Raw genomic sequence first — 17,481 nt, forward strand, 5'->3', positions numbered from 1 at the left:
GTCCTCTGTGTCTCCTCAGATGTGCTGGGAGGATACAATGGCACCATCTTTGCGTACGGACAAACCTCCTCTGGAAAGACCCACACCATGGAGGTAAGTACGGAAGCCGAGAGAGAGCAAACGCCGCAACAAATACAAATGCGACAACACAAGAAAAAGCCACAACAAACCAAAAAAAGCCACAATTGGCCGTGGGACTCTATTTTAATGCAAACGCCGCAACAAATACAAACGCCACAACACAAACGCAAATGCCGCAACACATTAAAAAGCCACAACGGAAGTGACCGCTGGACTCAATTTTCCGACGGACCGATCAAGCAGCAAGTGAAGAAGAAGAACTACAATGTGAAACGAATAATGATAAAACAATAAATTACTTTTACTTACATTTCCAGCTTCTCCGTTCCTTTACTTTTCATGTTGTAGTTCTTCTTCTTCACTTGCCGCTTGATCGGTCCGTCGGAAAGAGTCCCCCAACATTTTAACAACTTGGCATAATATCCAGTGTTTTGTAATTGATATTATACTTATCAGTCAAAGTTATATTCGATTTGAACATACTGTACCTGGTGACACAGATATGAGGTCAACTTTAACACTGTACTGACTGTCCTGCACCTCAGTGTTAATCCTCCTGTGTGCTTCTTTTCCAGGGTAAACTCCATGACCCTCACCAGATGGGCATCATCCCTCGTATCGCTGAGGACATCTTCAACCACATCTTTGCCATGGACGAGAACCTGGAGTTCCACATCAAGGTCTGACTCGTGTTCATTCATAATATTCAGAGTTTACATCTGTATCTGTCACGGCTATTTCCACAACAATGGACTATTTTACTTTCAGACTGAACTGATGTTTGACCTGTTTTATGGTTCATGTTTCTGTAATCACTGGGGAAATCCACATGAAACAAAAACTGGCACAAAGTTCAACGTCTTTTTTTTGTCAGAAAAATTGTTTTCTTACAATCCAATTCTTACAATAATAATAAAAAGTGGTGACATTATTTAAACTCAAGATCAGTGTTGGGAGTAACGTGTTATAAAAGTAACAAATTACTGTAATGTGTTGCTTTTTGCTGTAACGCAGTAAAGTGGCATTACAGGGAAAAAAGTGTTAATATTTTACTCTGTACAAATGTGAGTAACGCGCATCACAAAGCTTTTTTAACCTGGATTGAAGTGGTGGGTTTTTCGTTTTTCTTCATACAAATTCGCTAAAATCACCTTGATATCAGCAGCGGTGAAGCTAAACACAGCTGACGCCCAATCGCGCTCAGAGTTTCTCTCAGGGGCAGTCCTAGATTCCATGTTCTAGTCCAAGATTAGTCCTAGTTTGGTCCTGGTTTAGTCCTGGTTCAGTTCTGGTGTAGACCTGGTTCAGTCCTGATTCAAATCTGGTTTAGTCCTGGTTTAGTCCTGATTCAGTTCTGGTTTAGTCCTGGTTTAGACCTGGTTTAGTCCTGGTTCAGTCCTGGTTCAGCTCTGGTTCAGTCCTGGTTTAGACCTGGTTTTGTCCTGGTTTAGTCCTAGTTTAGTCCTGGTTTTGCCCTGGTTCAGTCCTGGTTCAGTTCTGGTTCAGCTCTGGTTTAGTCCTAGTTTAGTCCTGGTTTTGTCCTGGTTCAGTCCGGGTTTAGACCTAGTTCAGTCCTGGTTTTGTCCTGGTTCAATCCTGGTTTAGACCTAGTTCAGTCCTGGTTCAGCTTTGGTTTAGTCCTGGTTTAGTCCTAATTTAGTCCTGGTTTTGCCCTGGTTCAGTCCTGGTTCAGTCCTGGTTCAGTTCTGGTTCAGCTCTGGTTTAGTCCTGGTTTAGTCCTGGTTTTGTCCTGGTTCAGTCCTGGTTTTGTCCTGGTTCAGTCCTGGTTTTGTCCTGGTTCAATCCTGGTTTAGACCTAGTTCAGTCCTGGTTCAGCTTTGGTTTAGTCCTGGTTTAGTCCTAATTTAGTCCTGGTTTAGTCCTAGTTTAGACCCTGTTTTGTCCTGGTTTTGTCCTGGCTTTGTCCTGGTTTAGTCCTGGCTTTGTCGTGGTTCAGTCCTGGTTCAGTTCTGGTTTAGTCCAGGTTCAGTCCATATATGGCGTAAAATTTCAGCAGTTATTTTGGTGAGAGTAACTTAAAGTGCTGTAATAGTCGTGTAATATTTTACATTTTAAATGCAGTAATATTGTAATGTAACAAATTACTTTGAAATCACAATAACAAGTCATAAATAACACATTAAAGTTTTAAAGTAACTTGCCCAACAGTGCTCAAGATTAATATAGTCCATTTTGAGACCTATTCCCTTGCAATAACATGATAAAGTTCACATTAGATTCATGAACACAACCTGCATTAATGCCCTAATGTGAAACTTTCCCCGATTCCTTCAGGTGTCGTACTTTGAGATCTACATGGACAAGATCCGTGACCTTCTGGACGGTGAGAGACGATCGATCTCATTTAGTTAAAGTGTAATTATGTTAGTTCGAGGCTGATTTGTTCTGACCAAATCTTCTGCTCGTTTCAGTGACCAAGACCAACCTGTCTGTGCATGAGGACAAGAACCGCGTCCCCTTCGTCAAGGTTTGTCAAAGAAAATAGTAAAGTCTCCTTGTTTTTTCCAGGTTTCACATAAAATAGTACATTCTGTAATCTAAAAACAATCCAAAAAAAGTGATAGTATCTCAGCCAGGCCCGTCGTCAGAAATGCGGGGGCCCGGTGTTCTGTCAAAATGGGCTGCCCCGTTGAAAATGATCTACCAGCAGCGTAAATCGTTTACAGTTGAATAGATCCAATAAAGCCTAACCCTAACCTTCCCATTGTTACAACATATTTCTTTGAATTAGAGCAGTGCTTCTCAATTATTTTCTGTCACGCCCCCTAGGAAGAAGAAAACATTCCATGACAGTTCATGTGTTCTTAATATTGCTTTAAACATTACAATACAGTGAAAATAAACTATGATCGTAACATTATTGTCTCAAAACTAAAAAATGTAAAAGTGCAAATAACCAGCTTTCATGTTTTTCTAATTATTAATTGGTTTAGTGGGATAGTACCTGGGTCTGGTCAAGTGGTAACGGAGGGAAACAGGGGCAGATTCTTTACATTCAAATGTCTCTTATTCAGAAACTAGAGGGACTATTGAAATAAGTAAAGCACAGGTGTCAAACATAAGGCCCGGGGGCCAAATCCGGCCCTCCAAGACCTTTAATCTGGCCCTCGGCTTATTTTCTACAAAAATGTTGTAATTATATTTTCTATTAAAATATTGGTAATTTTCTGCGCCGCTTAGCACAGCAGCGTCTCCAGAGCCTCTGTACGTGGCCCCTCCCACCAGAGCAGCACAAATGAAGACTTCTCTCTTTCCAAATGCTCTTAAAGGACGATCGTTTTGACTGTTGACCGTGACACCCTCATCAGAAAAATGTCAAAAATGAGAAAAGTGGAGCCGAGTGCAGGATTTTCCACGAAACACTGACTTATTCCTATTTGCATACAAGTTAATGTTAAAACATTGTGTTGAAATTGCATTTTTCTTAAAGTTTCAGGTTGTTCATAATATTATAATATTTTGTAAAAGAAAGAGTTAATAAATTAAAAAAAGATTTCTGTAATAGATTTGAATTTCTCTGCACAAATATTTGAACTTATTGCTATTTTTGGGGCCATATATGTCATGAGTTTTCTGATCCGGCCCCTTTGGGATCAAAGTAGGTTGGTAAAGCCCTCGTACCAAAATGAGTTTGACACCCCTGAAGTAAAGTATCAGAATGTAGGAAAGAGTTAACACTCCAACAGGGTAAAGTTAAACCTGTGATATTCTTTCAAGTTGTTGACAAAAAATTTAAAAACTCATGTCGGTAACGGAGGGAATGAAATATGCAGCACTTTTTGGGCAATAAATACAAACAGTGATAACTACCGGTTCTTACTTACATATCCTTAACAAACTGGTTTGAATATTTGCTTCATATAGTTTTCTACCATATGGTACAAGATTAGGTTGAAAAACCTCTTACTTTTTGAGTAATGAGATTTTTTATTAAGAAAGGTCATGGTAACAGAGGGAAAAGTAACGGAGGGAAAATTGTGCAAACAAGTAGAAGGTGCATGATTTTGCATAATTTGTCAGTTTTTTTCTTCCGAATACTTTAATATTACTTCAAAATGAAAGGAAACTATTTCTATAAAATATGTCAGTCCTTCCAAGCAAATTTTTATCATTTTAAATACTTTTTTTTTTTTTTTAAATCATGTACCTTCATCAACAGTTCAAAGATGGAATAACACAAGATATGATGAAATACATCCATTTATTTACATGATTTGCAGGTCTTTGAAATTTGGGAAATATTTTTTGTTCCATGTTTCATACATGGTCTGTTTAAAACATATGTAACTTTAGAACCAAAAATGGTACAGAAAAAAAGGTAAACAGTTTCATAAACTAGAGTACATATGCTATCTGTTGAATACATTTTTATATCAGATGCATTAACTTGAATTTTTGGCCTTGTTGTTTACTTCTGCTTGACCGGACCCACCTGTGTCTGCTGCCCATGTCCAACCACAAAATACAATTATAAAAAACTATCTAAAAAATACTTACCTAACCCTAAATATAGCTATGTTTAAGATGAGTAGTCTCTAAGAACACGGAGAACAATCCCACACACCGTCTTACTTGCAAATTGTGAGATTTATTAGGACAAACATTTCAGCACAAGGCCTTCATCAGGCAAACATCTCCAACACACCCATCTCAAGTAATTGATGTGCGAAGTTCTCATTCGTTTACAATGAGTAGTCTAACATAAAAAGTGTTTATAATAATTCACAATTTGATTATAGTACAACTTTTTTTGCTCATTTAAAGTGGAAAAAATACTAGTTTTCTTAAATGTTGTGGTATAATACTTGTTCTGTTGCCAAAAATTATTTCAGTACTAATTCTTGTCAAGCAAAGAGAAATACTACTGAATGAAAGTACTTTTTTTGCTGTGTGTCCCTCTCTTCTCAATACCTAAAATATCAGGTTGAAATACTGACGACTGTGAATATTTCAAGTGTGTATTATTTTCACATTAACAGTAAACTCGTGTATTTAAAGAGCTGTTGTGTGTTGTCGCAGGGCTGCACCGAGCGCTTCGTGTCCAGTCCAGATGAGGTCATGGACGTGATCGATGAGGGGAAAGCCAACCGCCACGTCGCTGTGACCAGTGAGTGATTTATTACTGGCCTCATGCTTCAGCGTTTCATGATGAAAACACGCACACAAAATGCAATATGACAACTTAAATTTTCCACTTGTCTGGTGATCTTTTGGAACATCTTTGGAAACATGCGGTGATGACTTCCGGCGGCATCTGTTCGCGGTAGTAAGTCTGACAAAATCTAGTAAAAATGAGGAAATCTCCCAGTTTTCTTCATCTCCATGTCATTGTAGCATTCTGTTATGTTCGGGCGAATCAACAGTTACAACCATCCCTCAGTTTTCATCATTTCCCCACTGACGCACAACTCCAAGAGCACTGATGTACATGTGATTAGAAGAGACGAGGTGCCAAATTCAAGATGATTCCAAACAGCACATGCATATTCAGTCTTCATTTTATCGCTGATCACATTTACTTCAGTGGGTTTGATCACAGTCGGTCGGCGAACCCAGTGTCAGGAACTACACCGGAAGTCGTCATCGCATGTTTCCAAACGTCTTCCTGGTTTGTGACATAAGCGTGAGTAGAGCCCAGTGTTCATCTATTGCTCGTCTTTACATAAAAATCTAAATTAATTCAGCATATCCCCCCAAACCTGCAAAGGAAACCTCCTTCACGTACGGCGAATGCATCATTTTAAACAAAAAACAAAAATGTGGCTGTTTGCTGCAGGTCTTCCAATCAGTGGGAGCAGGTAGAGGGTGCTCTTGGAAAAAGGATCAAAACTGAAACACAATGGACTCCAGTACTCCAAAGAAGTAAATATTACTGAGCCCCGATGAAGACCACTTTGGTCAAAACATGTTAGCTTTGGCCATCTAAATAAAGTCCTTTTAACTATATTTTTCTCGTGTGATTTTTACCTGGAGTCTGTTGTGTTTCAGTACTTGGGGAGGGTTCTTTTGGTGTCAGTTGCTTAGTGCGTTCACCCCTCAGACTTTAGACTTCCAGGAGCTTTGTACAAGTGAAAGTGCCCCAGAGCACAGGGACAGAACGGCCTTTGCAGATCTCAGTAAAGAGACTTCTGGACCCAGACCCTGAGAGGAGGATCAGTCTGAGGGAGGCCCTGTACCACCCCTTTGTCACCATGGAGCATCAATATTTATCTGTGGAGTAACTTTTCTCTGTCTGTGAGGCCGTACTGCCCCTGAATGCACCGAGTCACATGCTCTTGTTTACATCACTGCACTCTCAGCATCTGCTCTAAGACTGCACTGAGGCGCTGGCTGTAAATGCTTTTGTGGCTGATCTAAGATATTAACTCATTACTTACTCACTTATTAGTGCAGACTTGTGATCTGAGAGGTGCCTGTGTGAGCGTGAGTGTTGCAAATCTGTCGGTTTTGGAGCAAATTTTGGTTCTTTTTCATTGGTTAGTGCTTAGCTGCTGTAGCTCCCACACATAAACAGCCTCTAACTTTTTGGGTTCTTTTTAAAAACAGTACAGTCAAGTTTATTTACCTTGTTGACATGTTTCGACTGCTGCTGCATCTTCAGAACTGTGTTGGTGGTGACAGTTCATCACCACCAAATACACTTTATTGTTTTGTCTTTAAAAAGAACCCAAGAAGGTAAAGTACATAAGAAGACAAAATGAACATCTTTGGCACAAACAGCCGGTTTTATGCCACCACCACCTGCAGCTGGAGGAACCTCCTACATGGACTTTAGTCTTGATCTGGGTCCGATTTGGGATGAGCCATTTTTTATTGGCAAAACATGTGACACCCAAATACCTGAGTTTGAAGATCCTGATCTAATTTGGGGTGAACCGCTTTATGTAGAAGAGTTAACTGAAACCCAAGTACGCCATTCTGGAGGCAACGATATTCTGAACCCTGAAATAAAGGAGAACATCCAGACAAAGATTTGGGATGAAATATTTTGGATTGAAGAAAAAAAGTGGTACCTAAATATCCCAGTCCATGGACAAAAGTATTCCAGATCCTCAAGTTCACATCCAACTGTCTGATATCTCTATTTTCTCTATTTTCTCTATATCTCTATTTTCTGTTTTTTAACGTCAATGATCCTCATCCGATTTGGGGTAAACCACACTATATTGAAGAGATAACAGGGGCCCAAGTATACCTTTCTGGGGGCAACAATATTGTAGATGTTCTTGGAAGAGAACACCCAGTTTGAGATTTGGAATGAACAAAAAAGTGGTATCCGAATATCCCAGTCCATGGACAAAAGTATTCTAAACCCTCAAGTTTACATCCAGCCCATTGTCAGTTTTGATTATCCTGAATCAATTTGGGATGAACCACTTTAAGTAGAGATAAGTGGGAACCAAATATCCAGCTCTGTGGACAACAAAATAATGGACCCTCAAATCACAAAAAACATTCAGGAGGAGATTTGGAAAGAGACACTTTATATATAAGAAAGTTTCATCAAAATACTGTATCGCTTGGAAAATTGTATGTGTAGAACCTCGAAGAAACATTGAGGAGAACTGAGTCACATCTGTTCATATCCTGTAGCTCTTCTTCTGTCCAGGCAGAATAAGAATGCATCAAATAATTTACCAAGAAAATCACCATGTATGCATTTTCAGCCTGCATTTGTCTTTTTTTATGCCTATGCTAGACTCTGATTCCACTGGAGCGGGCTGTGATCGGTCAGTGAAGCGTGACTGTTGTATGATGTTATATAATATTTCACGTTTCTGTTCATCACATTTCCATAAACGCTGCAGGATGAGATGAAAATAGAAGCTGATGGTGCAAAAAAAAAAAAAAAAAATCCAACGTCTCTGCTACTGTTGGTGCCTTATCACAACCGAGCAGTAAACTAACCTCAGCCCCATGTATGTGCCTCGTTCACGATTTTGGTATCTCTCGAAAACATGTCAACATGGCCATTTTATGTACTGAAGTTGTGGTGTGAGTAGTTACGAGGTCAGGTTTTGCAAAAGTTTAATTTGATTTGTGAAGTTTTTAGGCAAATTTGACATACACAAAACTGGAGCTGTGTGTTCATTTGTTTGGTTTTCATCAAAAATTTCAATTACGTGAAATGATTTAGTATTTCATGTTAAAAATATCAAAAACAAAGCGATTTTAAGACGATTTTTTTTGGTTTTAAACGATTCTTAAATGTGCGACAAAAAGCGTACACCACAGACACGAGGAGAATCTTATGAGATTTTAAATCTCTGATCACAAAGACTGCAGCGGGATTTGTCTGTGAAACACAGGATATAAAGTTGTGAGCGACATCGCCTCAGCTCTTTCCTGTCTACAGTAAAACCACTCACTTTGAGACTCTTAAGTGTTCAAAAGATCAGACTCTGCACTTCTAGTTTAGATACAACACAAAACTGTGTTATTAATAGGGGTGTAACAATAACCAAAATATCGTGATATCGTATCGTCAAAGTTCTCACAATAATATTGTGGACCATCACAATATATCAAATTACAAGTCTCTTTGCTTAATTTAAGAGTTATGGTGCAGCAATAGATAAAAAAAGACGGAGGGAACTACATAGACCATGATCCTTTGCTCCATTCTAGTGCAGACTACAAGAAGAAATAACAGTTCTAACACTTTTAAGTCTTAGTTCTTTGGATTAACTCTTGTCAAGGCATTTTAAGTCGAAAAAGTAGCATATTAACAGTTTTGTTTGTTTTGCCTCCACAAAATATTGCAATAAATATCGTACCATGAGATGTATATCGTGAAAATATCATACAGAGAGATTTGGATATTGTTAACAATGTTATAACTCCACTAGTTATTATTATCAAAACATGTTCATAAACATCATATCTGCAGCTACCTCGAACTTGCAATTAAACAAAACTATTCAAACCACCACTTGATACAGCCTTCAGATCTCAGGTTGAAGCAGATCTCAGCCAAACTCGGGCAAATTCTCCTGTAGTCTGTGACGGCCTTAAGTTCGCTGCTTCATTTTTAAGCATTTTAGTCTTTCAACATCCACCAAATTTTAAGTGAACTCAAGCAAACATGTGTGGTTTCTCAAGGTTTTCACTCTTCAAACTCCGCTCCTGGACACTTTAATCAGAGCAGTCATGAGTGATGTCATGTAGTACTCAGTTTTTGACAGTTTTTAAAAGCATAAAGTGTAATACTACTTTCTCTCCCTTTTTTTCTTTCTTTCTTATGTCAAAAGGCAGTTTAGTAGCAAAAAAAGTTGATTCAGTGTTTAGTTTTATCTAAATGATTAAAAATGTCAAGTTTGAGTGGCCATTTTCAAGCTTATTTTAGGTTGACTATCATTGTATTAACATTATTACTCTGGGCCCCTCTGTGCTGTGACGACTCCCACTCTTCTGTAACTACACAAGTGTAAAAGTGCAGAGTCAGACTGCAGCTCCCGAGACTCTGCTGACTCACGGCTCCGGGCTCGGCATCTGGACCTGCCTCGTTTCTGCTCAGATACAAACAGAGCCAGGATTTTTGGAGACAATGTCCAGTTTTTAGGTCCCTCCAGTCCAGGGAAGATGCATTAATCAAATTATATTGTTACAGAATTTTGTTTTCGGAATGTATTATAACTTTTTATCAAACTAAGCAATTCCATAAGGTGTCCACATTTCTGGAAGCACTGTGCTAAGTTAGAATTATTATCTGACCTTGTAAAAATACAAAACAATAACAAAAAATCGTCAAAAGAATAAAAAGTGTATTTATTATTAATTAATTTTATTATTTATAGTACGGATGGGTGTGATTGACAGGTGTAATGGCCAATCAAAACAAAACAAAAAAATGCTTAAATCAAAAAAAAATCTGCATAATCAATGAGTGAAGCAGAAACAGACTTTACTAATCTTTTCCTCTGAGTTAGAGAGATGTGATTTTATTTGTAAATGATGGTGACCAATGAGCTCTTTCGTCACAAATCCAATCCTACACATCCTCATCCATCATCTTTGTCTCATATTTGACCATGTTTCCTCCTGTTCCTCCACAGACATGAACGAACACAGCTCCAGGAGTCACAGCATCTTCCTGATCAACATCAAGCAGGAGCACGTGGAGACCGAGCAGAAGCTGTGCGGGAAACTCTACCTGGTGGATCTGGCTGGAAGTGAGAAGGTACGGCCATGCTAGAGCTATCTAAATGGGATCAGCGTGTGTTCAGAAACCTTTCAGTTCATGGGTTCAATATTCCTCGTTAAAGGTTCTAAATTATGAGCTTTTAGCCATATTAGAATGATGTGACATCCTCAAAAACAAACCTGGAGTTGTGTTTTGTTTCATTCATATGTGTTTGAGTAATCCTTTATCATTTATCATAAAATAGTTAGTATTATTAGTCTGCCTTTATCTCCAAAACTCAAAATACTCTTTTCCGGCTTGTGACGTATGGTAGTGGTAGTTTTCAAGTTAATCCTTACCTTTTACCTTTAGTTCAGTTCAAAGATTGATTTTATTGAAGGTATGTGGAGATTACAACATGATGTCACAAGGTGGAACAGAGTGTTTTCAGTTTAAGAAGAACTATAATACACATGTGTGAATGAAACATAACACAACTCCAAGCCTATTTGTGATGAGGAAACAACATTTTAACTGCAGGTCTGAATATTGCCTTTAAAGACATTTTGACAATGCTAAATACAGAATTAGTTAATTGTCGTGGTGTAACAGTACAAAAATCATGGTTTGGTATGTACCGAGGTTTTAAGGTCACGGTTCGGTTCATTTTCGGTACAGTTGGGAACAAAATGCAAAACCATTTGTGTGTTGTTTATTTGTGTTTTTATTAAACCAACAATTTGTTTTAACATTATACAAACGGGAAAATAAAATAAATGCAAAGTGCTGCTTGGTAAAACTAATAAGTTAAATAAAATATTTTCAAATAAGCAACAAATGTTTGAAATATTATTTAAAAAATTAATAAATTCTTTGTAAACCGTAGACAAAACTTTACAGAAAGTGAAGAGCAGCACTAACAGTTCCAGCATGAAGTTTTACTCAATCTTTAGATTTTTGGCCAGAAAAACCAACTTGTCCACATTGTCTGCAGTGGTACAGAGTACAGAGGTTGTGGTTGTGGGTGGTGGAGATTCTGTGCTGGCGAAAGGAGAGAGTGAAGACCGTGGCGCGATGATTGTAGTTTTGCAAGGATTCACGTGGTTTGGAGGGACGGAGTCAAGGCATGGGGCAATTGTTGTCAAGGTGGCCGCCCTAACTATAAAGCACTATGGGAACCACTGCCCCAATCACAGACGAGTTCCCTCACAAATATTAAAGAGCCGAGCCTCAAGCACATGTAGTGGCCGAATGTAAACACACACACTTGCACGCGAATTCACTCGTGCACAGCTCTGCACCGAACCAAACGTCCTGTACCAAAACAGTTCAGCACAAATACATGCACCATTACACCCCTAGTTAATTGCTATGACAACAGTGCTAATTTCTCCTCACTCTGAAACCCAGGGATAGGTTACTGATGTAAACTATAACTGTCCCCTCCCCTCTGTGTGACTGTGTCTGTGCTGTGCAGGTGAGCAAAACTGGAGCTGCTGGGTCTGGTCCTGGACGAAGCCAAGAACATCAACAAGTCTCTGTCTGCTCTGGGAAACGTCATCTCTGCTCTGGCTGAAGGAACGGTGAGACAAACTTTACCACCCCTGCCCTCAAAGGTGCATTGAGTAACTTATCTGGTGGAGTCCATTAAAAGTTTTTGTCTCTGGAGATGTTACTGGTTTGACTGAACAGGGACAATCCAAATCCACATCTGGAAAAAAAGATTCAGTTTAGGATCAAATAAGGACTAATGTGAACTCACCCTGAGCTTGGTCCTGTTCTAGCTCTACTCTAGCTACTCTAGTTCCAGCTTTAGTCCCATTTTAGTCCTCATTTTGATGTACAAGTAGTCCAAGATACCTGGTTTAGTCCTGATATAGTCTTGGTCAAGTCACTTGGAAATCAAAACACCACCACACAGGAGATATGAAGGAACCACAAACCTTAATTTTCTCATTTCTGTTCTTTAAGTTTTCATTTTAACCAAAATCAGTCCTTGTTTATGCATGTATTTCTTATTATGTGTACCTGATCACTGATGCTTATATTTTTCGTGTCCGTGTAGAAAACCCATGTGCCGTACCGTGACAGTAAGATGACTCGGATCCTGCAGGACTCTCTGGGCGGGAACTGTAGAACCACCATGTTCATCTGCTGCTCTCCCTCCAGCTACAACGACACGGAGACCAAGTCCACGCTCATGTTTGGACAACGGTAACAACACCCAGTTTTCACTTGTAAAGGGGAGGTACAACTTTATTTTGCCCCAGTAAAGATATATATAGAAAAAAACTTACACTGTTTTCAGACTGCAGGGCTTAATGCTCAGTTCAGATTTTTTGGGAAATGTGATTTTTTTTGCGAGGTCGTTCACATTTCCAATTAAATGTGACTTGTATGTGATCTCCAGTGTGAACTTTAAACGTGCACTAGTCTAGCACCAGCGACCTCTGCAAATACAAGGACTAGATGGAATAGTTAAAAAGTGTCTCCACACGTCTCCAACACTCTGGCTCACTAGGAAATGAGGTCCTATGTCCAAAATTCCAGGCTGTCCCTTTAAAGAGCTTGTATTACCTCACTGTATATGATCCTGTTTTTATTTTGCCCGTAAATAAATTCCTATTCTTAATGTGGAATTCTGCTCTAAAGTCTACGTTAGTCATGGTCTCCATGGTCTTAATTACTCATGATTGTGAAACCCATGGATATGTAATTGATTTGCTCTTGTGTCAGTGCGAAGACCATCAGGAACACCGCCTCCATCAACCTGGAGCTGACGGCCGAGCAGTGGAAGAGGAAGTACGAGAAGGAGAAGGAGAAGAACAAGGGTCTGAAGGAGACCATCCAGAGGCTGGAGGCTGAGCTCAACCGCTGGAGGAACGGTCAGGAGAAACATCTCACACACACACGTACACAGTCTAACAAAGGAGATGGGAGTTTAGGGGATAGTCTTACTGGGGAAATGAAAAAACAGATCCACACTGGAGTTCTTTGGGGATTCCAGTTTTTATTATTTTAATGACACCACATTGTGATGTTTTGGGGTTAAGATAGGGTGACCATATTTCCATTTGTGAAAACCTGGACACCTTCCCACGAGTTGGAGGTGGGGCCTCAACATTGAGCCACTCTCACATCGCAACCTGTGCACATGGCCTCCCACTTGTCTCGACCGGGACGGAAAACGGAGAATTTCTTGTTGAAGTCATTGTTAATTACACATTTGTGCTTCGACATGTTGCAGGCTGACCAACTGTTTGTGTCAGCTCGCTCCTTCTGAGTTACAGAGAGCTATGAGAGCCGCTTAATTTAATGGCCCCAATGAAAGGAAATGAAAACCCAGACATTTCCATCACTTAAAAAAAAAAAAAAAAAAAAAACGGATGCCCAGGACAGGACACAAAAAACTGACATGTCCGAGTTAAAAACGGACGTTTGGTCACCCTAGGTTAAGCCCTTCATCTGACATGAAGGATTCAGCTGTACATCTGTCCCTGACCAACCATTAGGGCTGGGTATGTTTAAGAAGTTGCCGATACGATACACACCTCCATACATAGGCCACGATACGATACATATCTCAATACAGTGCACTTTTGATTCGATACGATATATTTCAAATTGATTCAATACGGTTCAATAAAAATAAAGGCTAAATTAAGGCTGTGATACTAAAAGTTTTTGTTAAACCACTTCTTGTGCAAAATTCATATAAAAACACAAACATTTTAACCATCAAAATCATCATGAAAATGCCAAATGTGTTGCATAAACGAGTTTCCTTCCTCTGAAAAAGCAACAAAACTGTAGCTGTAACAAAATAATTTAGTAAAATATACCAAAAAATACTCTTGGTGATGTATCAATACAGCAGCCCATGGTATCGATTCTGTATCATCACATTAAACGATACAATATTTTGATATTTTTGCACAGCCCTGACTGACCATGTCATTAATTTGAAATAAATTAAGAGATAACAAATGTTCAGTGGCATCCTATGAACTATAGTATAAACAGATGGTCACTAATATTTTAAAGCCGAATATACCTCACAGTATAATATTTATTGTGATATCATGGGAAAGCTCACGATTAGGGATGTAACAATATTCAAATCTCTCTATACGATATTTTCACGGTATACATCTCACAGTACGATATTTATTAAAACATTTACCACTTTTTCCTTTTAAAATGCCTTGACAAGACTTAATCCAAAGAACTAAGACTTAAAAGTGTTAGAACTGTTATTTCTTCTTGTAAGTTTGCACTGAAATGGAGCAAAGGATCATGGTCTATGTAGTTCCCTCTGTCTTTTTTTGCACCATAACTCTTCATTTAAGCAAAGAGACTTGTAATTATATATATATTAATATATTAGGAAAGGCCCACGATAACATTTTGAGAACTTTGGCGATACGATATCACAATATTTTGGTTATTGTTACATCCCTAACAGATATGGAAGTATTATTGGAGGAGCTCTACGTCCACAGACTGGAGTGATGATGTCAACGTTTAGGAGAGTCACAGAAAGGGTCTCAGATCAAAGTTTTTATTGAGGTTTTTAGGAGCCAGAGTTCACAGAGTAAAGATCGAGAAATCACATCAACACCTCGACTGGGTTGTTCTTCATAGTAGTTCAATTGTTGGTTTAAGAAAAAGAAAAATATCAGGCACTCACTTAGTTACAAAATATTTCAAAAGCCTTTATTGTGAGCGAGAAGAAAGCAATAAAAACACACAGACACTGTCGGTTTGCATCTTATTCGGGATGACAACCTCAATTAACTGCGGTCTTTTCCCAGCAGCTCCCTGTCTCGGCTGTTTGTGAGCTCCATTGGGTTCTTTTGGTGTTCAGTTTATTTATTCTTATTTTGTTTTGTTGTACCCACATTTTTCAGCTGCCACACACACAAAAATGTAAACGTTGACCCTAAGTAAATATAATATGACGCCTTTTTTCCATGTGATTAAATATTCCCTACGTATTTATTTTGTCCCGCTGAGGAAAAAAGTTTGGGCATCTCTCCTCTAAACCTTCAACAACTTAACTATTCTTTCATGACATTGTTATTTTTAAAAAGAAAACCATAAACACGGAGCTTATGTCTGATGTGTGTTCTGCTCCAGGAGAAGACGTGCCTGAGACCGAGAGGACCACTGCCGATGTGGTCAACCGCTTTGAGACCATCGAGGAGCGCCCCCTCCTGGACAACGACTCCACCTCCATCGTGGTGCGTATCTCCGAGGAGGAGCGGCAGAAGTACGAAGAGGAGATACGCAAACTCTACAAGCAACTGGATGACAAGGTAAGGATGGCTGCTAAACATCTAAGGCGCTCCTCTGCTCCTCTGACCCTCTCCTCTGCACCTCTGATCTTATGACCTTCTCCTCTGTTCCTCTGTTCTTCTGACCCTCTCTTCTGTTCTTCTGACCCTCTCTTCTGCTCCTCTGTTCTTCTAACCTTCTCCTCTGTTCCTCTGACCCTTTCCTCTGCTCTTCTGGCCATCTTCTCTGTTCTTCTGACCTTCTCCTCTGTTCTTCTGACGTTCTCCTCTGCTGCTCTGTTCTTCTGACCCTCTCTTCTACTCCTCTGTTCTTCTGACGTTCTCCTCTGCTGCTCTGTTCTTCTGACCTCTCTTCTGCTCCTCTGTTCTTCTGACGTTCTCCTCTGCTCCTTTGTTCTTCTTACCATCTCCTCTGATCTTCTGACCCTCCTTCTTCTCTGCTCCTTTGCTCCTCTGTCCCTCTCATGCTCCTCTGACCTTCTCTGCTCCTCTGACCCTCTCCTCTGACCCTCTGCTCCTCTGACCCTCTCCCTTGCCTCATTTGACCCTCTTCTCTGTTCCTCTGACCCTCTCCTCTGCTCCTCTGTTCTTCTGACCCCAACTTCTGTTCCTCCGTTCCTCTGACCCTCTCCTCTACTCCTCTGTTCTTCTGACCTTCTCCTCTGTTCCTCTGACCCTCTCTTCTGCTCCTCTGCTCCTCTGCTCCTCTGCTCCTCTGACCTTCTCTCCTTGTTCTGCTTTTGTTTAGGATGATGAGATTAACCTGCAGTGTCAGCTGGTGGAGAAACTGAAGCAGCAGATGCTGGACCAGGATGAGGTAGAGCCACTTCTATCAATTATTAACAAAGGCATTTTATTTTTTAATAAGAGAAGTGATACTGAATACATTTAGAAGTATTTTGTATTGCATATAGCAGTTAATACCAGAAGGGGGCAGTGATGAGTTACTTTTTAATGAGGTGATGCTGGTTTTCCCATTGTACTATTTACTTCTTCAATAATGCAATTTTGTACATAATAAGTAGTTTTATTTGAGTACAACTTTTGGCTCCTGGTGATTCCACACTGAGCGACAAAAGCTGATTATGTTTTGAAAGTTTTAGTTTCTCTTAAACAAAACTTTAGTCAAACATGTAAACGTGTGTATTTTCGAATATAAAAAAAATGTCACATTATTAGTAGTAGTTGTTTATTCGGTCATTTTGCAGCACCACAAAACAAAAAACAAAACAAAACATAGACTACAACCCCATGGATCATGACCGAAACAGTTTAGGCTGAAGTAAAAAGTACGTATAAAGCCAAACCCTATTAAACAATGACAAAATTCCAAGAAAGAAAAGCAGCGTATGAACAACAAGTTTGCATTTACAATTTCACTTATGGCTTTCTGTATACACAAGAGACAAAATATAAATTAAAACAAACAAAATTGCATGCATAATTCATTTTTTCCAGAGCTCTATATCTTTCAAAACATAACGCTTTATACTTTTTTTTAAAGGCTTCTGTAGTGTTAGACTTTTTTTTAAATCACTCAGATTGTTCCATATATTAACCCCTCGAACAGAAATACAATCACTTTTTTTTCCTCCTTATGTTATGTTTTGTCTATCTGCTTAGCTTAAGTCTAAAACATCAAATCAGACTTAATATTCTATTACTGATCCAGAAATTATCATGAAAAAATTATTGTTATCAGGGAATCAGTAGTTTTCTAAAAATAAAGTAATAGTGAGTAGCAGGTATCTTATTGTACAATTTATGGTCACTCTTGCCATCTTTGGTTGCATTTACACACACAGCTGATGGATCAGATCCATGACCAGAGAGGAATGAGGGTTTTACCCCTAAAGAAACCATATTAACCCTCTCAGGCTCAAATTAATTTTTAGTATCAGGAAAAATCTGATATTTGGGAAAATTATAATATGGGGTAGTAATATACAATTCTGACTT

The 17,481-nt window shown here is 39.1% G+C and overlaps 1 protein-coding gene across 1 annotated transcript in view; it reads left to right on the top strand.

The window, feature by feature from the left end:
• kif5aa (kinesin family member 5A, a) overlaps positions 1-17,481 on the top strand; it is a 45,223-nt gene that overhangs the window by 14,175 nt on the left and 13,567 nt on the right. Inside the window, 12 exon segments of the mRNA XM_020940841.2 lie at positions 20-93; positions 657-761; positions 2,377-2,425; positions 2,514-2,569; positions 5,122-5,209; positions 10,158-10,282; positions 11,703-11,729; positions 11,731-11,808; positions 12,291-12,439; positions 12,962-13,110; positions 15,365-15,543; positions 16,271-16,339. Coding sequence (XP_020796500.2) covers positions 20-93; positions 657-761; positions 2,377-2,425; positions 2,514-2,569; positions 5,122-5,209; positions 10,158-10,282; positions 11,703-11,729; positions 11,731-11,808; positions 12,291-12,439; positions 12,962-13,110; positions 15,365-15,543; positions 16,271-16,339 — 1,148 coding nt within the window.

This window comes from Boleophthalmus pectinirostris, unplaced genomic scaffold (genome assembly GCF_026225935.1).
Source record: "Boleophthalmus pectinirostris isolate CB_2022bp ecotype Guang Dong unplaced genomic scaffold, ASM2622593v1 HiC_scaffold_8, whole genome shotgun sequence".
NCBI classification, from domain to species: Eukaryota; Metazoa; Chordata; class Actinopteri; order Gobiiformes; family Gobiidae; genus Boleophthalmus; species Boleophthalmus pectinirostris.